Source organism: Podarcis melisellensis, assembly GCF_964234715.1.
Source record: "Podarcis melisellensis genome assembly, chromosome: 12".
Lineage (NCBI taxonomy): Eukaryota > Metazoa > Chordata > Lepidosauria > Squamata > Lacertidae > Podarcis > Podarcis melisellensis.
In genome coordinates this window covers 14,815,222-14,839,564 of record NC_138544.1, presented here as the reverse complement: position 1 = coordinate 14,839,564, position 24,343 = coordinate 14,815,222, and the positions used below count along the sequence as shown (strand labels likewise).

At 44.0% G+C, this 24,343-nt stretch overlaps 1 protein-coding gene across 5 annotated transcripts in view; it reads right to left on the bottom strand.

Moving 5' to 3' along the window:
• Positions 1-24,343, bottom strand: part of CPNE4 (copine 4) — a 271,371-nt gene that overhangs the window by 86,586 nt on the left and 160,442 nt on the right. For all 5 annotated transcript variants that reach the window (XM_081882992.1, XM_081882989.1, XM_081882993.1 and 2 more), the window contains one exon: positions 4,389-4,568. In XM_081882992.1, the coding sequence (XP_081739118.1) occupies positions 4,389-4,568 (180 nt within the window). The remainder of the gene's footprint in view (positions 1-4,388; positions 4,569-24,343) is intronic.

Genomic DNA, 24,343 nt, shown 5'->3' with positions numbered 1-24,343 from the left:
GCAGTTCAAAAGCACGTCAAAGTGCAAGTAGATAAATAGGTACCTCTCCGGCAGGAAGGTAAACGGCGTTTCCATGTGCTGCTCAGGCTGGCCACATGACCCGGAAGCTGTACGCCTGCTCCCTCAGCCAATAAAGCGAGATGAGCGCCGCAACCCCAGAGTCGATCACGACTGGACCTAATGGTCAGGGGTCCCTTTACCTTTATTTATTGTTTATGCCTTTTGTGGTGTTGGTAATTATGTAAATCTTGTTATGTTGTAAGCCACCTTGTGTTTTAACTGTGGAAAGGCGACATACAATTAAAATGATGATGATGTTGATGCTCCCTACTCACCTTTTCGGTCATCACCTCCACCTGTTTCATAGTCTGGGCAGCACCAGTGATAATCATCCTGGTGGTCGCCATTTTCCCCTCACAGGGCATTGCCCTCACTCTGATTCGTCAACTCATGGCATCACCATGAAGCCAAATGAGAGCGAGGGCAATGCTTCAGAACATCCCAAACAGAACAGCACAAATGAACCCTTGCATCTGGAACTAGGGAGAATGGCTTGCAGCTGACAGACATGACCTGGCACCAACACCTCTTGTTTGGCAAACCAATCAGTGGGAGATAATACATTTTGGTCATGCATCTACCTGAAGCTACTTCTGCCTTAAGCCACAGCCTCCGAAGCATCAAATAAAGCAGATATTGCTGCTTTTTGGATTCAGTATCTGCCTGCATGGCTGGAAGATCTAGGTACCCTGTCAAACTGCAAGCTGTTACAATTATCTGTCATATGCTCACTTAACTTCCTGTGGGGGGGGGACATGATTGGCACCTATTTTCTTCTCTGGCAACTGTGCAATAAATCAAAATGTGCCACAGCTTCAATAGTGGAAGGAAGAACACTATGAAAAAGGAGGGCTGAAAAGCAAAGCTTCATTTATAAGAAACAAAGATCAAATGCAAGACAAACTAAAATGTTTGGCCTTGCTTTAAAAAAGAGCTATGTCTCTTGAATTTGAGTACCCATTTTGTCTGAGCCACATTTTCCTGCTGTGTGTCTTTTTTTAAAAAAACAACAGACAAATGGTATGCAAAATATTTTGCAAAAATATTATGTGCATAATGCATGTAAGAGTCAAGCCCCAATGCAGCATCATTTTAATGTGTAAGTATTTTTAAACAGTGATATGCTCTGTTGTATGTTTCTGCATACTTTCAAAAACCCGGAGCATATATGCAAGCAATAATACACATAGCAGTGTATATAATATGTGAGAATGGGTCATATTGTTAATTGAAGTGGTAAAAAAACACAACTCCCTTCTTGTTGAAATCAAGGAACAAGACGTGAATTAGAAAAGAACTGTGCGGATTGGCTTGACATTGACATTTTCAGAAAATTCTGTCCCTGATAATGATTCCCCACCTCCAGCTTGACCAGCACATTTATATCTTCACAACAACTTTGTGAGGGGATTGTGGTGAGAGAATAATAATAATAATAATAATAATAATAATACCTTTATTGTCAATGTACAACCTGTGTACAATTTAATTAACCAAGCCTCCCTCCCCCCAACACAAACACTCAATCTCATTGCACTCTGTCAGTTGCACTATATTATTTTCTGTTCAGCAGCCTGACAGCCCATGGATAGAAACTGTTTTATCCCACCTTTGTCGCTAGTATTAAGTAGTGGGTTGACAAAGCAGATGACACAGAGATTCCTCCAAGTAAGCTGGAACTGAACTGAACAGCTCAGCCGGCCTGCTTTTATAGGCAGCCGGCTGTCAACATTGTACTACAACAACAACCCAGGGTTTCCCACCTAATTTAACTGATGTGGACCTGAGTGAAAACTATATACATAAATACCCCTGGTGGCCAGGGTAGCACTTCAATACATAACAAGCCTGTTGGTACGACTGGTTACAATTCTATATCTCCTGCCTGAGGGTAGAAGATTAACCCTGGCTCATTCAGCTTCTTGGTTAATTGGGGGGGGGGGGGTTTGTCAGCAGTGATTTCACTATCCAACTCTATGACCAACGTTCTGCTTAACAGCATCGTATAACCTCCCACCTCTCATTGAGAGCCATTGTTCATAGCAGAGAGTGTGTTGCCCTGGAGAGTAAGGTAAAGGAACCCCTGACCATTAGGTCCAGTCGTGACTGACTCTGGGGTTGCGGTGCTCATCTTGCTTTATTGGCCGAGGGAGCCGGCGTATAGCGTACATGTGGCCAGCATGACTAAGCTGCTTCTGGCGAACCAGAGCAGCACATGGAAACGCCGTTTACCTTCCCGCCAGAGAGGTACCTATTTATCTACTTGACTTTGACTGCTAGGTGGGCAGGAGCAGGGACCGAGCAACGGGAGCTCACCCCATCGCGGGGATTCGAACCGCCAACCTTCTGATCGGCAAGTCCTAGGCTCTGTGGTTTAACCCACAGCGCCACCTGCGTCCTTTGCCCTGGAGAGAGAGAGGTTCAAAAACCCACCCACTTTGTGAAGCTCAGTTTAGGACTTATGGTAGGTTGAGAGATTGTGAGTGGCCCTAACTTACTTTGCAGGATAGATGTAAGGACAAAATTTGGTGGAGGCCCTGTTCAGCACTCTGAGCTCCTCTGAGGAAGGAGCAAGATAGAATGCAGTCCATAAACAGGTACAAGATGGGATTCATTACAAACCTTCCAGTAAGAAACCCTGAGAGATTTCTAATGAAGTGTCAAACACTGAGATCTTTGCTCATGCAGTAGGTACATTTTCTTAAATAGCGTGGTTGGAATTATTTTCATGCTTCTGTCACTCACTCGCTCGTTTAAAGGAGTGCAGTTCTCGAAGAGTAATTTTGCCACAGCAAATATTTATCACACAGAAATGCTGCTTTTTTGTTCTCCCAGCCACAAGCTGTCAAACAAATGAATAGTAAAATGGATCAATTTGGCAGTTAAATGCCTTCATCATTGCCTTCGACAGTAATGAAAAATTAGGCAATGCAGGACATCAATTATATAATTGAGAGGAAATCAATTTTTACTGGCATTAAACTGCCCTTTGAATATGCATGCCTCTTAACTAGTCACCTTTTGGAAACTGCCATCAATTATAAATCATGTTTATTGCTTATTTATAGGCATAAAAATCCCCTACCAAGAAAGATCACAAAGACTGCTGGCTTCTAAGCCAGCAAGTTGCAACCAAGCAGAAAACAGATATTAGAAGCTGCTGAAATATCAAAAATGCAAACAAACAAATATCAGTAGTTCAAGGGTCAAGTTTCAAGGAAGATCTCTGATATGACTAAATGAGCACCCTTTGACTGTCTTAAGTTTCACCTGTTTTGCCTGCATTTTGCAGGCAAAAACTGGCTTTCAGTGGGTCAAAATTAATCTGTCAGACTTATAATACAGTTCTCAGTCTGTACTTTGCTGATCTTCATTAAGATAATGGAAAACTTCACAGGCTCAACATCAGATGATAATGGTGCACTTGGGCCCATGCCTGCAAGGGGGTCCAGACTTTGATTTATTTTTATTTTTATTTTTAAGTAAGCCTATATCCTTCCAAGAAGGAAGGTAAATTGATGCAAAATGTGCACTGTGAGATGAACCAGCCTGGCTGGTTTTAGTCAAGCAGTGAAGTCAAAGTTGTGATTGATAAGTGAGATATTTGGACAACCAGTGATAGGAATTACTGGGGTCCAAAGAACTGCAGTTTCTCCCTCCCCTTTAGTGCACATTATTATTATTATTATTATTATTATTATTATTATTATTATTATTATTATTATTACTATTACTACTACTACTACTACTACTATTATTTTATTGAGGGTGAAAGCGGAGAGCGCAAAATATGGTCTGAAGCTCAACATCAAAAAAACGAAGATCATGGCCACTGGTCCCATCACCTCCTGGCAAATAGAAGGGGAAGAAAAGGAGGCAGTGAGAGATTTTATTTTCTTGGGCTCCATGATCACTGCAGATGGTGACAGCAGCCACGAAATTAAAAGACGCCTGCTTCTTGGGAGACAATGACAAACCTAGACAGCATCTTAAAAAGCAGAGACATCACCTTGCCAAAAAAGGTCTGTATGCTAAAGCACTGGGTTAAGGTGATGGAGGCGTGGGCTCTGGTGCAGTTTCCAAAATAGCTACCATTTGAAGGGATGGGGTGTGTCTGTAAGCTACTGTACACAGACTGTAACCAGACCGTTGTGAGGAGATGCCTTTGTGTTAAAAGAGAATTATAATAACAGCAACGATAAAAAAAGCCATCAAATTCAAACCTTCATTTCATCCAGTTCCCACATGGAGAAAGCACAACGAACGCGTTTTGCCAGTAATTATAGATTTACCCAAAAAGTAATAAGCAGGAAAGCCACGGTTCCTACCTGCCCAAGAGTACATTCCATGCCACCAAGGAAGTCTGCATCTTTAAGCCCATTGTGGTTGTTGCTGATGTCATGGACTTCAAATCGCAGCCGTTGAACCTCTTCAAAATAGAAGTCCACTGTGAAAAGCTTTGAGAAGATGGGATTTATGCAAGTTCGGATCACTTCCGTCCTGTCGACCTGTCAATCAAAATACAGTTTATATGAGTGGTATTTTTTAAAATTCAACTGGAGGGAAAATGACATGTAAAAATCTCTTCCACCAAGTGGAAGAAGGGGTGTAAATGATGGCTGTTTAGCACAACTACTGCTGAAAAACACTTTCTTTAAAACAAAAGAATATCAGGACATGAACCATTTTTGATGGCCTCATACTTATGGGACCGCCTCTCCTGGTACGTCTCACGGAGGACCTTACAGTCTTCAAAGAAAAACATCTTGGAGGTCCCAGGCCACAGAGAGGTTAGGCTGGCCTCAACCAGAGCCAGGGCTTTTTCGGCTGTGGCTCCGATCTGGTGGAACGCTCTTTCACAAGAGACTAGGGCCCTGTGGGACTTGACATCTTTCCACAGGGCCTGCAAGACAGAGCTGTTCCACCAGGCCTTTGGCCAAGGCACAGCCTGACCCCCTCCTTTGGCAATCCTCACAGAGCCCAATGCTTGCCATTAATTTGATTTGAACTGATTTTATAATGAAATGATTGTAGAATGTTGTATCATTTTACTATTGTTAGCTGCTCTGAGCCCAGCTTTGGCTGGGGAGGGTGGGATATAAATAAATTATTATTATTATTATTATTATTATTATTATTATTATTATTGGCTTTGCTAAAATACGTTTGGGGAAGTTTTAAGCCAGCCTTAACCAATGTGGTGCCCTCAACAGGTTTCGTACTACAACTCCCATCAACTGTAATCCAAAGTATCTGGGAGGTGCAGGGTTGCTGAAGCCTAGCTTAAAGGTTCATACTTTTCAGAAAAACAAATAAAGTCATTGGGGTGTTCACATGCTACATTCAGTGAGTGTACAGTCTGTGTACCTGCATACCAAACAGTTCAGCTGTACACTTGTTCAGTTATTCATATGTAATGTTCAGCAAGTGTATAGTCTGTGCACCTGTGCACACAATAGTTGAGTTCTACACAACTATGAACAAGCACACCCTTTTTCACTCAAGCACTTGCACGTGTACAGACAACTTGTCCCTGTGTCCAGCGTAATGTGTGAACACACCTATTAGTGGAAATAAAACAGCATGCAGATGGATAGAATTTCTTCATTAAAAGACAGCAAAGGAGATGAGCTTAGGCAAAATTTTATCATCTGAACATTTGGGATACATAAAAGATGCAGGATTGAGCGCTGATTTGCATAAGCAAATCAGATGTTTCATTCCTTGCCAACCTGCAGATGAACATGTGAACAGTGAAAGGCTTTATGATGTAAATTCAGCAAAAAGTTAGAAAGAATAAGCAATTCTCATAGAAAGTGATGGCACAGGACTCAGTTGAAACGAAAACAAGACCCAACAAATTGCAAATGGGCTTAAGATGGGACTAGATGTGATGAAGAACATGGGATGGCTGCCAAAAATGGCAGCCTCATTTTCAGTTCTTCATCTTCTCCCCTGTAATACAGTATGTAGCAATGGGAACATGTGACATGATGTCGCAAGTAGGACTTTCTCCTGCCTCCTACCACATTACACTTCATCATCTGCTTCTGGGTAAAGGTAAAGGTAAAGGGACCCCTGACCATTAGGTCCAGTCGTGGCTGACTCTGGGGTTGCGGCGCTCATCTCGCTTTATTGGCCGAGGGAGCCGGCGTACAGCTTCCGGGTCACGTGGCCAGCATGACTAAGCCGCCTCTGGCGAACCAGAGCAGCGCATGGAAACGCCGTTTACCTTCCCGCTGGAGTGGTACCTATTTATCTACTTGTACTTTGACGTGCTTTCGAACTGCTAGGTTGGCAGGAGCAGGGACCAAGCAACGGGAGCTCACCCCGTCGCGGGGATTCGAACCACCGACCTTCTGATCAGCAAGTCCTAGGCTCTGTGGTTTAACCCACAGCGCCACTCACGTCCCTGCTTCTGGGAGGGAAAAGCAAATTACTCTAGATGCCAGAACAAAGAGGGAAGTAGTCAGGGAAGCTCAGGAGAGAGAATCCTTCTCTGTCCCCATACACCCCAGCTGCCTCATTTTAAGAAGGACATTCTTGTTGAGTGTTTCTGGTGTCACGTTCCTGTTCCTCATCCACGTCTCATTCCACCCTTAGTCGTGACCTGCTGGATTCTGCCTACTGTGCTTGAGGAAGAAAGATCAGAGAGCTCTCACTCTGTGAATCACGTCTGCAAATGCTGTGAAGGTGGAATCAAATCATAACAGTTCTCCATGGTCTGAGGCCTCTCAAGAAAGCACCACTCTCAAGAAAGAGTAGCTTTTCACAAGCTTTAGATTTTGACCAAAGAATTGATTGAAGGTCGAAGCAGAAATATGGCATGAGCAGACTTTAGGCTTTCATGACTGACAGCACAAACCTATGTTTGTCTACTCAGAAGTAAGTTGCACTATATTCAATCCATCTCATTTCCTACCAAGTGTCCACTGCGATATAAAAACCTAAAGAACTTGTGACCAGAATACAGCATATCACCTACCCAGTAGGCCACTACCATCATTGGAAGATGCCCTGTCACCTTGTACTATTATGGAAACGGTCCTTCTCTGTAGCATCACCAAGACCCTGGAATACCATCACTCATGCCATTTTGAATGTGGCATGTTTCAGACACCTTTTAGAAGCGCATTTCTTTGCTCTCTGATCATCAATTATTTCCAGAGTGTGCTACTCAGTAATGAGAGCCAGTATTTTACTATATTTTGAAGCTATATATCTCTTAGATGATCTGCACATTCCTGAAATGTTCCATTTTGTTTTGTTTTGAGAATCTGAACCATTTTTAGATCTTAAAAAATGTTTTAATATAGACATAAATAATATAAATATAAATATAAATTTTAGCTTTGCTGATTTGTGATTGTATACTTTCATGTATGCCTCTTGGAGATTATTTCTGTGATGCAAGACACACATATTTGAAAGAAATTATGTGCATTAAAAATCATTAAATGGCCATTCCTAAATATTGATTAAATCTAAGAACCCTAAGAGAGAAAACCCTGACTGTGGCTGTGGAGAGCAGTGCTATTTTTAGGAGTAATGGAAATTAACAAGATGAAACTTTCCAGGCAGCAATAACTTATATGAGATTCCAACAGAAGCACAAAGCAATTTACACTTCACTTGGTAGCTCATGAGTAAGTTTGGCTTTTTATTATTAACTCTGCTTTCACACCACTTCATCTCCATTCCACAAATGGTCAGAAAGGTCACCAGGCTTTAGAGCTACAGTGGTACCCCGCAAGACGAACGCCTCGCGAGACGAAAAACTCGCAAAACGAAAGGTTTTTTCGTTTTCGAGTTGTCTCGCAAGACGAATTTCCCTATGGGCTTGCTTCGCAAAACGAAGCTTGCCCCGGGGACAGCGGGTCTTCTCTTTTGAAGCAAGGGGCGGCGGGGAGATCGCTTCTCCCCACCGCTCCTTGCTTCAAAAGAGGTCCGGGGGCAGCTCTTCCCGCTGCCCCCGGACCTCTTTTGAAGCAAGCGGCTGCGGGGAGATCGCGTCTCTCCGCAGCCGCTTGCTTCAAAAGAGATCCCGGACCTCTTTTGAAGCAAGCGGCTGCGGGGAGATCGCGTCTCTCCGCAGCCGCTTGCTTCAAAAGAGATCCCAGACCTCTTTTGAAGCAAGCGGCTGCGGGGAGATCGCTTCTCTCCGCAGCCGCTTGCTTCAAAAGAGATCCCGGACCTCTTTTGAAGCAAGCGGCTGCGGGGAGATCGCTTCTCTCCGCAGCCGCTTGCTTCAAAAGAGATCCCGGACCTCTTTTGAAGCAAGCGGCTGCGGGGAGATCGCTTCTCTCCGCAGCCGCTTGCTTCAAAAGAGATCCCGGACCTCTTTTGAAGCAAGCGGCTGCGGGGAGATCGCTTCTCTCCGCAGCCGCTTGCTTCAAAAGAGATCCCGGACCTCTTTTGAAGCAAGCGGCTGCGGGGAGATCGCTTCTCTCCGCAGCCGCTTGCTTCAAAAGAGATCCCGGACCTCTTTTGAAGCAAGCGGCTGCGGGGAGATCGCGTCTCTCCGCAGCCGCTTGCTTCAAAAGAGATCCCGGACACCTGCCCCAGCCGCTGGGCTTCGTAGCGCTGCTGCGAAGCCGGGCGGGGGGCGGGAACACCTGCCCCAGCCACCCCGCTTCGGAACGCTGCTCCGAAGCGGGGTGGGGGGGCGGGAACACCTGCCCCAGCCGCCGGGCTTCGTAGCGCTGCTGCGAAGCCGGGCGGGGGGGCGGGAACACCTGCCCCAGCCACCCCGCTTCGGAACGCTGCTCCGAAGCGGGGTGGGGGGGCGGGAACACCTGCCCCAGCCGCCGGGCTTCGTAGCGCTGCTGCGAAGCCGGGCGGGGGGCGGGAACACCTGCCCCAGCCACCCCGCTTCGGAACGCTGCTCCGAAGCGGGGTGGGGGGGCGGGAACACCTGCCCCAGCCGCCGGGCTTCGTAGCGCTGCTGCGAAGCCCGCGCCCCCCAGCCTTCAGAAGAGGTCCAGGGACAGACTGTCCCCGGACCTGGTCTGAAGGCGGTTTCCCTAGGAACGCATTAATTGATTTTCAATGCATTCCTATGGGAAACCGTGCATCGCAAGACGAAAAAACCGCAAGACGAAGAGACTTGCGGAACGAATTAATTTCGTCTTGCGAGGCACCACTGTATTGCTTTCACATTGACTGATGTTTGAGAATAGTGATGAGTAGCTCACGGGACGTGGGTGGCGCTGTGGGATAAACCACAGAGCCTAGCACTTGCTGATCAGAAGGTCGGCGGTTCGAATCCCCATGACGGGGTGAGCTCCCGTTGCTCGGTCCCTGCTCCTGCCAACCTAGCAGTTCAAAAGCATGTCAAGTGCAAGTAGATAAATAGGTACCACTCTGGCAGGAAGGTAAACGGCATTTCCATGCGCTGCTCTGGTTCGCCAGAAGCGGCTTAGTCATGCTGGCCACATGACCCAGAAGCTGTACACCAGCTCCCTCGGCCAATAAAGCGAGATGAGCACCACAACCCCAGAGTCGGTCACGACTGGACCTAATGGTCAGGGGTCCCTTTACCTTTACCTTAGCTCATGTGAAACTCTTTTTTTCAGTATAGTGTTGGAATGTCCCAGGATTCGGGCACTAACCTAATTCTTTCAAATCCCTGCTTTGCTCCAGGGTTGAGTTATTTAGGCTGCAATCCTAGACCACTGCCTTGTAAATAAGCGCACATGACTTTTCATGTGTGACAAACTACACCTGCTGAAATGGCGGTGAGGTTGGCATGGTGCAAGCACAGCAGCGGAGTCAATCTGGCACTTCCATTGCTGTGTTTGCCCAGCGCCAGCTTCTGCCACCTTGCCCTCCTCCTCTCAGTAAGCACATCAACGCAGCAGATGGGAGGCCAGTTGCCCTGTAGCTCTCTCCATGCAGCCACCCATCCCCAATGACTAGCCATTGTATGCCCTTTCATGATACCCCAATTCAGCTGCCTCTCTCTGCTTAATAGTAGAGATGGCCCTGTGTTGTTGTTGTTGTTGTTAAAATTTCCGTATCGCCCTTCATCCAAAGATCCCAGGGCGGTTCACAGCAGAAAATGGGAATACAGTGGTACCTCGGGTTAAGTACTTAATTCATTCCGGAGGTCTGTTCTTAACCTGAAACTGTTCTTAACCTGAAGCACCACTTTAGCTAATGGGGCCTCCTGCTGCCGCCGTGCCGCTGTTCTCGATTTCTGTTCTCATCCTGAAGCAAAGTTCTTAACCTGAAGCACTATTTCTGGGTTAGTGGAGTCTGTAACCTGAAGCGTATGTAACCTGAAGCGTATGTAACCCGAGGTACCACTGTACAAAAAATAAAATAAAAACAAAACAAAAACAAACTACCACCACCACCCCACACTCAAATTTGGGATATTATCATCTATTTTATTCTTAGGTTACCATACCACTACTTTGCTTCATATATATTTGTTCTTATTGAACAAGATACTGCTACAGCATTTAAGAAATATCCCTGCATAATTTCTAGAGCTTTCTCTTATACACACACACATCCCTCTGCAGTCCGATCATTTTTCTTCTGCTGAGAAGGCCTTTCCATTCTCTGAGCTACTGCTTTAACTAATCATTAGGTACTTGATATTCTTGAGTGAGGTGCCTTTCAAGTGCATTCAAATGCACTTCTTCAGAGAGGTCCAGAATTTTGAGGCTGATCCAGCTGCTGTAAGAAGTGTGACTCTCCATTAAAATATGAAATGAACAGAAGCCTTTTTTTTTAGGTCATTCAGTTTGACTCGGAAGGAAATACATGAAGTAGAATACATAAGCTATTTGAATTCTATGCTTCACTTTCCCCATAATTCAGTTAATGTACTTCTCTTCTTTTAGTTTTGATGATATGCCAATACTATGCCAACACTAGTTCTGTCTGTCATCTATCTATCTATCTATCTATCTGCACACACACACACACACACACACACGTATTATGGAAAGTTGTTCATTATACATTTCAACATCTCTCAAGATAGCATAGCTAAATTTTGCATTCCTGACATCAAGGAGTAGGTTTCTACCGGCGTTTGGACACATTTGGACACCATTTTGAATCAAGATGACAAGCTGAACCTTTCATAATTGCACTGATTTCAAGAGTGCACTAGTTTTTCAGTTTACCAGCACACCCATGAAGAAGACTTATGACTCAACTATTATTATTACTATTATTATGAGTTTGACCAAACTGCGGGAGGCAGTGGAAGACAGGAGTGCCTGGTGTGCTCTGGTCCATGAGGTCACGAAGAGTCAGACATGACTAAACAACAACAATTTTTAAAATTATTATTAGAATTTATATACCGTCCTATACCTGGAGGTTTCAGGGCAGTTCACAGAACAAAATCAAAATATAAAACCACAAAATATATAATCAAAATAAAAACAAATAAACTTACATGGTTTAAATGGTTATATTTATTATATATAACAATTCAGAAGATCTGCCACAAATCAAATAAAGCTAATCAAAGGAGTCCAGGCAGGTGAGGCTGTCATAAAAAGGGATTAAATCCCTTTCCACAGGACATGTTAACAGCTGCAGCCTGTGGCCATGCGGAAAAGGACTCTTCCTCTTGGCTATGTGAACTTGGGTTATGTGGATCTGACAGGCGCACCCTGGCGCCACTCTCCAGCACTCACCAAGGTGCGCATACTAAGTCTAAAGGACACTCCCAAGGACCACCTTTTACACACCAGTGAAAATGGTAAAGATGTTATTTTATTAGAGTGGGAAACCAAAGATGTAGAGGTTAAATCCGTTATGATTAAATGGGCTCAGGACGTGGGACACAACATTCAATTGGAAAGTTGGGGGAAATTGTGGAAAGTTGATATAAAATCCACAGATTGCATACTATTAAGAGAGAAGTACATGAAACTGATGTATAGATGGTATATCACACCTTTTAGTTTCAGCCAAATTTTTGCCTTCAGAGAAACAAAAATGAAGATGAACCGTCTTTGGACTCTTGCATTCTCCCCATATTTGAGGAGATTTCACCCCTCCCATATCCAAGAATCTCCTGATGAGTCTGGTGATTCTCCAGAGAGAAAGAGGCGTGTTCTGCTCTCTACTTATTCTACTCCAGCACCAAGTCAGTCAGTCAGTCAGTCAGTGTGTGGGGGGGGGGGGAGAGACTGAGTGTTAGAGATCGTGTGTAGAGATAAGGTTGCTGCTAAGAGCAGCTGCAGACACTCAGTGAAGTGCAGCATTCTTTATGCTTAGACCTCATTAAGCTCTGTATATAGTTGTATGATAGTTGTAGATAGAATAAAGAAGATATTCTACAGAGCTGCTCTCTGAGTCGTTTATATACTCTGCTAGACTCTGCTATACTCTGCTGTGCGACGACTGTCTTCTTGTGGAAGTGAATCCGGTGCTCACAACTCTAAGCTGTGAGTCCACAGCACTTTGACCTGTTCCTGTCCAGAAGGTGGTCTCTGGAAGTGCTACCCAGCTCGCCTAGCCCAGTCGGGGCTGAAGTGCATGAGTCCAGTTGGTGGTACTGGCTCAAGGGCGATGCTGACAATATTTACATCTTACGAGCAAACACTGCAAGATTTACATTCTTTCAAGCCTCCTTAGTTGGATGGTCCCAATGGTCCCAATGAAACCAACATCTGTGCAAATTTAGAACTTAACTACTTATAATTATATTAACATTGTAATAATTATTGTTATAACATAAACACTGCTGAATGAAGGGGTTGTTCACCTTACTGAGGATCCAGAAAGTGATCTGTTCAGAATAAAGAACGAGACTCTTCAATTACTTTTTTGCTTTTTAAAGGTGTTTGTGATTGGAAATGCCTTTAAGGTAGACAAACAACAGTCAATATTAAGCAGGGGTGGCATCGTTAAATAGTATATTATTTTTTTGAAGCTATGTTTACTCACAGCAATCAAGCCTGCTAAATTCTGAGAAGTCACATTTTGATGAATGATTTCAGCTTCATTCACTTAAGAAATTTTAACACTTAACAATCAAGCTGAAGGAAAGAAGTGATTTTTTAAAATAAAAATATCCAAACAGTAACTTGTAAACAGGTTTGTCTATCAGAAGATAGAAGAGAACAAACAATGGATATTATTTTTTTTATAAAAAAAAATGATGCCCTCACATCATAGCTGCAGATGCCTGGAAATAAATAACTTTAATTTTCTTTGAATATAGTGATGCTGTTACTATGAAGATCATTATCTGATCTTCTTACATCGGTGTGTTAACCTCATTACATCGTTCCTGTAATTTGCCACTTAATGAATTGCCTATAAATAGCAATCCAATAAGGCATTTGATGCTGCTAAAGATCTCCTAATGTATACGCTTGGGTAAGCAAAGCATGATTAATACTCATGCTCAGAGATGGGCTTATGAATCATATCAATTGATACAGATCCAGTGCAGCTGTCAGTTTAAGAAATCTGTCTGCTAATGACATGCTCTTAATGAAAGATTTATTAATTCACTTTCAATGGTATAATGCAAATGGCAAATCAATTATGTCACTGAGGCATTAAAAAGATAGGGGACCCAACAGGGTTCCCTTTGAGTCTCTCTGCCGTAAGTGAAAGTTTTGAGATGAAGCCTGCACTTCTGCATGTTGAGGTCCCATTGGATCAGATTCCATACCCAGTTACACATTTTGTTCTGTATTTGAAATATACTTGGATTCAAGAGTGGATTTCATGCTCTTTATTCAGCTCATAGTGGTGAGGAGGAATGGAAGTTCCCCCACAATATCTGCTTTATATACATTATTTACACAATGGGCTGCACGTGATTGGCTAATTCCGGGGTTCTCCTGTAGGCCAATCAGGTTGCGGATTCACTTCCACCTGGAGCTGGATTGGGTGGCTTCTGCAGACCAATCATACTGCTGCATTGTTCTAGGACCAATCAGACTGCTGCATTCTGAATCCTATTGTTCTAGGACCAATCAGACTCCTGCATTTTGGATCCTATTCAACTCAGTACATAACAGTATTTTAGCCACTATCCTTAGCATCTGCAACACTGCTGCTATTGTTAGAGTTACCATGTATCTCTACATTGTTATCGGAACATAAGAAGGGTGATCAGGCCAAAGACTCTTCCCAGTTTAACATCCAACAGATACCGGTAGGAAGGCCACAAGCAGGACATGACTGTAGACATAACCTTTGGTATTCAGAGACATAGGTCTATATATAGCCATCCTAGCTAGTTGCTTCCCCTTAATCTGCCCCATAGGAGAACTGTGATGTTAGCCATTCTTGCCTGCTACGACCAGTCCAAATAGAAACATGAGTGGGTCGAACACTGCTTACAAACCCTCAATCTGTTCCCACTCCAAGGCCATGCCATCTGGCTCCCAATGCCTGGCACATTTATCACTCCCATCTCTCCTTTCCTCTCTTCTCCATATGCATACAGTTCAGTTAAATCACAAGTAGACAACAAGGTGCCCTCCACATGTTGTTGTACTACAATTCCCAGTATCCACAACTATTGGCCATGCTGGCTAGGGCTGATGGGAGTTGAAGTCCCAACAACATCTTGAGAGGACTACATTGGCTACCTCTTAGTTAGGTACACATGAATTGCCAGGTGGAAATCAAAGAGGGTTTTGGTTTGGCGGCCAATTTTCTTCTTGTAGTATTATAAATTATGCCATGCATTCCATAAAGTAGACCTTAAGTGTTCGTAATAATAAAACTATTGGCCATATTTTCTTCATTCCCCACAAGTTTGGCACCTTAAATAGTGCTTAATCACTTAGCCTTCATTGATCGGGGCACAAGGAGAGTGGGGTTCAATTTAAATGAAACTTAAGAAAAGCCAAGTATTCCACTCCACCTGGCTGAAATGACAGTCAGAACTCGGCTGCCCAGATCCATCTGGCACCTTTGAAATTGCTCAACTCAACACAACCTAGTGATATTTTCAAATACAGAAGGGTTTATACTTGAAGAGAAAACTCCTTAATAGCTTAGGTCAAACACCCAGCCTTTAATATCTTGGGAACTGGCAGCTGTCTCGAGAGACCCAATCCATCAAAGGAGGAGCAGCAAAAAGCCAAAAACATAGATGAGAGTGCGCAGGAAAGCATTCCATATTTTTAGAACCTATCGCTTGGCTTTTTAAAACTTATTTTTCAGGGGCAATATCAAACAATATTTTTCAATAAGTGTCAGCTGGATAGAAAATGATTTGTTAAGGATCACTTTATTGGCCAAAGCCCCTCTAACATTACTTTGTAACTGGTCTTAAGAATTATGGGTTGTATCCAATGCTAGTTCTATTCAGAGTATGGCTCATTCATTTCAATAGGTCTACTCTAAGTATAATGTAGTTGGATACAACCCATTGATGGGATCAAGGACCCTTTTGCTTGCAAAGCAGATGCTCTACTTCTGAGTTGCAAAACGTCTGAAGGGCGCCAGGTTGAGGGAGGCTGGTGTATATGAAGCAGTGATCTGTCTCCATATAACAGCAGCTTAAACAATTTCAGGTGCATGTTCAGTGAGAAACAATAACCCTTTCTTAAAAAATAAAGGCATATCTCAGCTATGAACTAGATATGCACCTAACCATCTTTAAATCACATGTTTGCATAACATTTGATATACACTGAACATGTACATAACTGAAGCAGCCCTGAATTTGGGCCTTCTGTGCAGCGGTATGGAAAGCTTATGAGAACTGTTGAGTGCTGGAAAACGAACAGGGAGATGAAAGTGCTACCTTTAAGCTTTCAAGCTAAGATTCAGAGTACGATCCAGAACTGGATATAATGCAAAAAGAAGAGGAGTGAACAGAACATCTTTTCTAACGCCAAAAAGCCTCTGCTGGTTGTTTTTTTTTTTTACTCTCTGACCCCACTGTACATTTTCAAAAAGAAAAAGAATCTAGTCATACAAAAAAAGTGAAGCAAAATCATCTTGATCATTGAGGACTCCTGAAAAGTAGAGTATAATGCGAAGGGAGAAAGGTCTTTATTTTAAAATAGCAGTGCAGTTTGCATTAATTCAGTCCGTTTGAACTCAATCTGTTTGAATCTCTTCCATTCAAATTCTGCATGAAGGACGTGGACATGAATACAAAAAAAGCTGTGGCCTGCAGCATCCTCAGGCAGTATCGGTCAATGATCAAGGGTCTCGTCAGGTCTGGGATTGTCTCCTGCAGCGATCCTGTTGAATATCACCCTTCCTTTCTGCTCCCAGGAAGGAAGATGAAAGTTTATCTCCCAGTGCAAACAGCACTTTCAGGATTGCAGCAAGGCATTAAAAAGCCTCTTCCCCATGCACTCAGGCCCCTCATCCCTGCAATTTTAAAACTGTTTTAACAAACCCAAAGCATGTTAATTGCACCCACCTAGTGATGTATGGAAGCGAGAGCTGGACCATAAAGAAGGCTGATGGCCGAAGAATTGATGCTTTTGAATTATGGTGCTGGAGGAGACTCTTGAGAGTCCCATGGACTGCAAGAAGATCAAACCTCTCCATTCTGAAGGAAATCAGCCCTGAGTTCTCACTGGAAGGACAGATCCTGAAGCTGAGACTCCAAGACTTTGGCCACCTCATGAGAAGAGAAGACTCCCTGGAAAAGACCCTGATGTTGGGGAAGATGGAGGGCACAAGGAGAAGGGGACGACAGAGGACGAGATGGTTGGACAGTGTTCTCGAAGCTACCAGCATGAGTCTGACCAAACTGCGGGAGGCAGTGGAAGACAGGAGTGCCTGGCGTGCTCTGGTCCATGGAGTCACAAAGAGTCGGACACGACTAAATGACTAAGCAACAACAATGCAGGAGTCAACAACACAGTGCCCGCAGGCACTCGTGCACCTTCCCTGGTGCCCACAGGGTCGTCTCCTCTTGTTGAAATTAGCTCCAAATAATCCTTCTATCGCAGCCAACAGAACAGGTTGTGGCATGTGCTTGGTGGCAGGGGTGCTCATGACAGTTCCTCCAGTTGCAAATGTGCCCACCTGTTATGTACTAAGCTTGGATCCTAGAACAATAGGCAAGTAGGATCCTAGAATGCAACAACTGATTGGTTTGCAGGAGAAGACCAATCAGGCTCCAGGAGGAAGTTAATCAGCCTATTAGGCTGGCAGGATTGTAGAATGCAACAACTGGTTGGTCTGCAGGAGAAGACCAATCAGGCTCCAGGAGGGAAGCAGAGTTAGCCAATCAGACGGGACTCATTGTGCAAATAACGTATATAAAAGCCTGAGCTTTGGGGGGGGGCAATTAAATCACTGTTCTACAAGCTGCAATAAAGAGCACGAAATCACTACAGGACTCCGAGTATATTTCACCACTGGACCCAAAAGTTTGACAGCCGCTGATAACGAATGCAGCATGTGGATGAGGATGGCCTGAGCTTTACAACTAATAAAACTTCTGCAGCTTACTTGGATGCTGTGGATTACACCATTGGCTATGGATCTTCATATAAGTGACCCCAAACATCCACTTAAAATGAGGATGGGGACCATCCAACGGAGCATGAAAAGCTTGGCCAATATTTTGTTAACCCTTTCCCCCTATAGAAGCATAGAATTGTAGAGTTGCAAGAGACCCAAAGGACCATCTAGTCGAGGGGTGAGCAAACTTTTTCAGCAGGGGGCCAGTCCACTGTCCATCAGTCCTTGTGAGGGGCCGGACTATATTTTGAAAAAAATATATGAATGAATTCCTATGCCCCACCAATAACCCAGAGATGCATTTTAAATAAAAGGACACATTCTACTCATGTAAAAACACACTGATTCCCAGACTGTGCGCATGCCGGATTGAGAAGGCGACTGGGCTGCATCTGGACCCTGGGCCTTAGTTTGCCTACCCATGGGTTAGAGCTGGGGTCAGCAAACTTATCGCACCTTGGGCCGGTGTCTCCAGTGCTGATCGTGCGGCAGGCCAGAGGGCGGGGGAGTGCGTGCCCATATGTGTGAGCACATGCTATTTCCAGCGCACCTCTGGGTCAGAGGAGCACTGGAAATAGCTTGTGTGCATGTGCACAGGCCTCCTCTGACCCGGATGTGCTCTGGAAATAACGCTTGCGCATGTGCAAATAATGCTTGCGCATGCGCACAAGCTATTTCCGGTGCTCCTCCGACCCAGAAGTTGGCAGCAGTGCAACGCTGGTAAGAGCAGGTAGTGGCAGTGGGCGGCGGGGGGTCACTGCGGGCCGAATAAACGAGTCCCTCAGGCCTTATCCAGCCTGCAGGCCTTAGTTTGGGGACTCCTGATCTAGTCCAAACCCCTGCAAAGCAAGAATCTCAGCTAAAGAATCCATGACAGATAGCCATCCAACTTCTATTGAGCCCACCTCCTTCAGAGGTAGTCCATTCCACTGTCCAACAGCACTTACCCTCAGAAAAGTTCTTCCTAAAGTCCTTCCTATTTCTATTCATTCATATAATTAACTCCCCAGCAGCCTTTTCTCCTAAGGATTTAAACAGGGAGAGAGGCATCACCGTCTTGGCACCTTGATCCCACTGACAATATCGTTTGGCACCATCTAGAATCATTTACTGCTGGCCGTGAGAAATGGCATTATTTTACACCGTGACATTACCTGAAATAAGAAGACGAGACTAATGCACTGGCCTGACTGGAAAAGAACAAAGGTGTTTGGGAGAATGACACAAGTGGGCAGAACCTTTCTTGATTAAATCTGTGCAGCGCATTGTTCAGTTCAGGATCTTTTTGCCAGTCATCCTGAATAAAATAAAAAAAACCACCGCAGGAAATGACAGAATAATTAACACAGACAAAACTGTGCTATCTGCTTTCAAACACAGAGAAGCCTAACGCGAAAGATCGCATCAGCGACATCAAATTTCTAATGGAGCGGGGGGAAATGCAATAACCCCCCCCAAAAAACCACACATTTGGACTTCAAACAATCTTTTTCATTCCCTGCAAATCCAATCCCTTTACACTTGTTATTAATAAGAGAGAACCACGGTTTCTAACAGCTTCTTTCTATTATTTCTTCATAGGATAGTCTCTCCCTCTCATCAGTCCGAATCAGATAATGCCGCTGAGGAGATTAGGGAGACGTTATCCACACGAAAGTGAAAAACAAGGATGAGCAAAAATAAAAGTAATGAAACTGTTAAATCTGTTTGTTACTTTTGACCGAACGCTTTTGAGAGCAGGCATCGAGAAAGGTACGCTATCAGGTATTCGGAACAATCTGAGAATTTAGTGGTAAGAATACACGGATGCCCAAAGGACAAACAAGGGCAACTGAATAATAGCAGCCTTAATCTCAGATAGTCTTAAGGCAGGCTTCCTCAAACTCAACCCTCCAGATGTTTTGAGACTATGATTCCCATCATCCCTGACCACTAGCTAGGGATCATGGGAGTTGTAGGCCAAAAACATCTGGAGGGCCGAGTTTGAGGAAGCCTGCCTTAAGGTCTCCAACTAGACTTACAGGTGTCTGCAGTGGTGCTAAGAAGAATTTCCTGGTTCCCAGAAGGAGGAAGCCTACTCTACTTAAGGAGCAGGGTCATGTTGCAGTGACTGATCTCCATTTTCCTTGTTTTCCTTTGAAATTCATTTTGAACAGCTAGAACTCCAAGAGCTTTTATTAACCACTCCTTGTATCAATCAATCAATCAATCAATCAATCAATCAATCACCTTCCACACAGGCCTCAAGGCAATGCACAAAATACAAGCAGTTGAAAACAACACAGAAAATAAAATCAGATGAATATGAAAACAATATAAAGTAGACACCAATGGCAGAGACTTATTCATCCATCTGGAAAAGTTTGTTGGAACAGAAATGTATTCAATTGTTTCCAGAAAGTGCAGGCATTTTGGCACCAAAGGCAGAAAGTTCCAAAACTGCATTTCCCTAGGAGTAAAAATACAATAAAAAGAGGTTCGCTAGCAATTTACTGCCCTTTCATGACAACAATCAAAACCTGCTGCCTGAGGCAGTCACTCCAGTCTGCCTAATGATAGGGCCAGCGCTTTGTGCTGCCCACTCACCTGCACTATTGTCGTCCATGCAACAGCACCTGGCTTTGGATGACAGTGCGACAAAAGGTGACCTTTTATTTCTATTTGTGAAAAATAGCAGCGGTATTCATTCTTCCTATTATTTTACCCCCTTCTACATGTCTTTCCATAATGCCATCCTAATTGGTCCACCTGTGGGATATCAATCAAGCGCTTTTCTAACTCAGTCGAAGTCCATTACACTTGATTAAGAGAATGAGCCCCATCTAGTATGAAGACAAATGTTGACATTTATTACACCATCCCGTATCCACGGTTAAGGCATATTATGTTCTCAGCGCCTTTCCATTACTATTCAAATGGATTTTTAAAATGCTCTCTAATAGCCATATTGCAGAAAGTGCTGCACAATCATCTGGATGCCTTCAGCCACATAATCCATGGCAGGCGAAAGTTTAATGCACCTTCTGGCATGTGGGCTGTTTATCTACATTTCAAAATCAATTTAGGGAAGGAGAAGCTTCCTTCTAATCCACTTTGGGATTGGGATCAAAGTCATTTAGGCCCTTCCCATCAAAAGGCATTTTAGAAAGATTAACACCCAAAAATGTGGTTCCGTTGGCTTCAAACCATAATTTGCTGGAAAAAAATCTCTTTTTCTTCTTCTTCTTCAAGAAAACAGTGCCAAGAAACCATTTATGACATTTTAGGTTCTACGACACTGAAAAAGCTAAACTGTCAGAGTGCCAGGAGGGTGATGATCCTACAGCAGGGGTAGACAATGTGTTGCCCTCCAGACTTGAACCAAACAATCCTTCAAGTAGAGGGTGTCCTCAAATAGAGGTTATGGCCACCCTGTGTCTTCTCCACACAGTGCTTCAGTCTTTTCGAAGGGATTACTGCTTCTATTCCAGTTAAAACATATAGAACCATTAGTTGGGAGAGAGCAACCAATGTGGCTGCATTGTTTTATACTTTATAATATGACCATATAGTCATATTATAGGTCTGTATAGTTAAAGCTATGGTTTTCCTAGTAGCAATGTATGGAAGTGAGAGCTGGACCATAAAGAAGGCTGATGGCCGAAGAATTGATGCTTTTGAATTATGGTGCTGGAGGAGACTCTTGAGAGTCCCATGGACTGCAAGAAAATCAAACCTATCCATTCTTAAGGAAATCAGCCCTGAGTGCTCACTGGAAGGACAGATCCTGAAGCTGAGGCTCCAATACTTTGGCCACCTCATGAGAAGAGAAGACTCCCTTGAAAAGACCCTGATGTTGGGAAAGATTGAGGGCACAAGGAGAAGGGGACAAGAGAAGGCCAAAATGGTTGGACAGTGTTCTCGAAGCTACCAACGTAAGTTTGACCAAACTGCGGGAGGCAGTGGAAGTATGTAAGAATATGAATCATTCCCAAAATACAATATTGATTGTCCTTGAATCTTCCGGTCAAACTTGGCAACTTCTCTTTTGGAGAACCACTGGGTCAGGTAAATGTGAACTGGGTCTTCTGAGCGCAGGAAAAAAATGTAGGTCCTTGACAATGTGGTGGATGCCGAACTAAATGACTCAAGAGATGCCAACAACCACACTAAGTATGTGATGCTACATAACATTTATTCTGGATGTGATGATCCTTACTAGTTCACGGAAACAGAGGTCTTTTGACATGTGCTCTGGGTATCAGAGTATCTCTCCCACTCACACAAACTCTTCAGTAGCCTGAAAGCTCTCCTCATAACAGCTAACTGTATTCCTTCTGCTCTGCATCTGTCATTGGTAGCCTTAACTTTGACACCTCTATTTACAACTTCACACTTCAACACACAAAAAATCACATCACGTTCCTCAGCCTGTGACATGCTATATTAGTCATTCCTTCTCCTCCTCCAACTAATTCCTACTTTATGTAGCAAAGAACCACAAAGACCGAGGGACACTTTGCATTAACAAGCTACCTGCCTCCTGGCTCCAAAGGCTCTGGGATAAGTACAACAGGGAGATACAATGCTTCTGAGCAATTTCCACAAAACTGATATGTGTGATACCGGGTGTAGGAGATGAGCAAACTTACGTTCACAGGTGACAGTTTGCAAAAAGCAGCTGGCAGATCAGAGCTGGATAAATTATCAAGCTACGGATGGTATTCAACTAAGCTTTACTCAAAGTTAGACTGACTGAATTAATGGACCTAACTTAGTCATGTTCATTAATTTCAGTGGGTATTCTGAGCAAAACCGAACATCACTCTATGTAAAGAAGAGTGTCTGAGACTAGGACCACTTTATCAGGGTCCCTGCTGTGGTGCAGTAAAATCACCCATGCATCTTACACCGATGAGAAAATTATATAAAAATAATAATTTACGTCTCAGAGCAGCATTTGTCAGCCAGGGCCTCTTCAGCATCTTCCTGGAGAGGCTCATTGAAATGTTCAGCTTCCTACCAAATGCCAATAATAAATTAAGTAGTTAAGAATTCTCTGCCTCAGATCAGTATACCTGAAGGAGCGTCTCCAGCCCCATCATTCAGCCCAGACACTGAGGTCCAGCCCTGAGGGCCTTCTGGCCATTCCCTCCCTGTGAGAAGTGAAGTTACAGGGAACCAGGCAGAGGGCCTTCTCGGTAGTGGTGCCTGCCCTGTGGAATGCCCTCCCACCAGATGTTAAAGAAATAAACAACTATCTGACTTCTAGAAGACATCTGAAGGCAGCCCTGTTTAGGGAGGTTTTTAATGTTTGATGTTTTATCATATTTGTAATATTCTGTTGAGAGCCACCCAGAGTGGCTGGGGAAACCGAGCCAGATGGGTAGGGCATTAATAATAATAATAATTTTAAGATTTAAGAATTTTAATAATTTTAAGACTTCAAGGCAGCTGCTTGAGGAGGCTGTCACACTCTGCCTAAGGGACTGAGTGAACCCCGGGTGGCTGCCAAAATAATATAATAATAATATACCATATTTTTCACCCAATAGGACACACGTTTTCCCCTCCAAAAATGAAGGGGAAATGTGTGTGCGTCCTATGGGGCGAATGCAGGCTTTCGCTGAAGCCTGGAGAGCGAGAGGGGTCGGTGCGCACCGACCCCTCTCGCTCTCCAGGCTTCGCGGACCTCTCCGCAAGCAGCGGGAGCTCCCGCTGCTTGCGGAGAGTTGCCTGCATGCTGAAGCCTGCGCGTGCTGAGCTCAGCACGTTCAGGCTTTGCGGACCTCTCCGCAAGCAGCGGGAGCCAGCGCTGGGCTCCCACGGCTTGCAGAGAGCTGCCTGTTTGGGGGCTGGGGTCGGGGGAAGCTCGGGCCTCCCCCGCCCCAGCCCCGCGCCTGGGGGAAAAATAATTTCCCCCCCTTTATTTCCCCCCCAAAAAACTAGGTGCGCCTTATGGGACGGTGCGTCCTATAGGGCGAAAAATACGGTAATAATATAATATAATATAATATAATATAATATAATATAATATAATATAATATAATATAATATAATAATAATAATAATAATATTATAATATGAAATATGTAATTATAGGTTGAAACATTGCTACGGAGATTAACTTGTTTTAAAATGGGATGAACTGTATGAAAAGCAGGCCTATCAGTTACTCCAGGCTCAGAGTCAATATTCCTCTGAATTCCAGTTGTGTATGTGTGACAAGTGGGGTCTGTGTCTGCTGCCTTCATGCCCTGATGTGCTCTCCCCAGAAAAATCTGGCTGCCCACTGTTGGAAACAGATTGCTGGACTAGATGCTAGACATGGGTGACAAAAGTCTTTCATAATGACACATCACCTATCTTTGATTTCACACTTCCTGTTGATGCTGTCATAAATTATGGTTCCTATTTCCTCAGTGTTTTTTCTCTGCTTAGGATTCATAGTCAGACATGTGGTGCATGCAGTCACTTCCCCACTCCCTCCCTCCCCAATTCACTTAAGGTATTTTTGGCACTTTAAAGGTAATGTCTCATGTGAATATTCAGGGATGAGTGCACAGACACCGTACATTTAAAGCACATTCCCCCACCCCCACATCCAAGGTTGTTGGAAAGGGTGCTGGGAATTCTAGCTCTGTGGTGGGTAAACTACAGTTCCCAGGTGTGTGTGTGTGTGTTGAACATTAAACATATGGTGTGTACACAGTCTAAATCTTGGTGCGATAAAAAGATGATAAAGATGAAAATACCTCAGGCAGACCGAACTCAGGCAAAATATTTGGACCACTGACTCCAAACCTCACCGCATTTCTTACATTGAATTACAAGAGGATCTGTCCTGGAGTGTCAACACAAGGGGGCT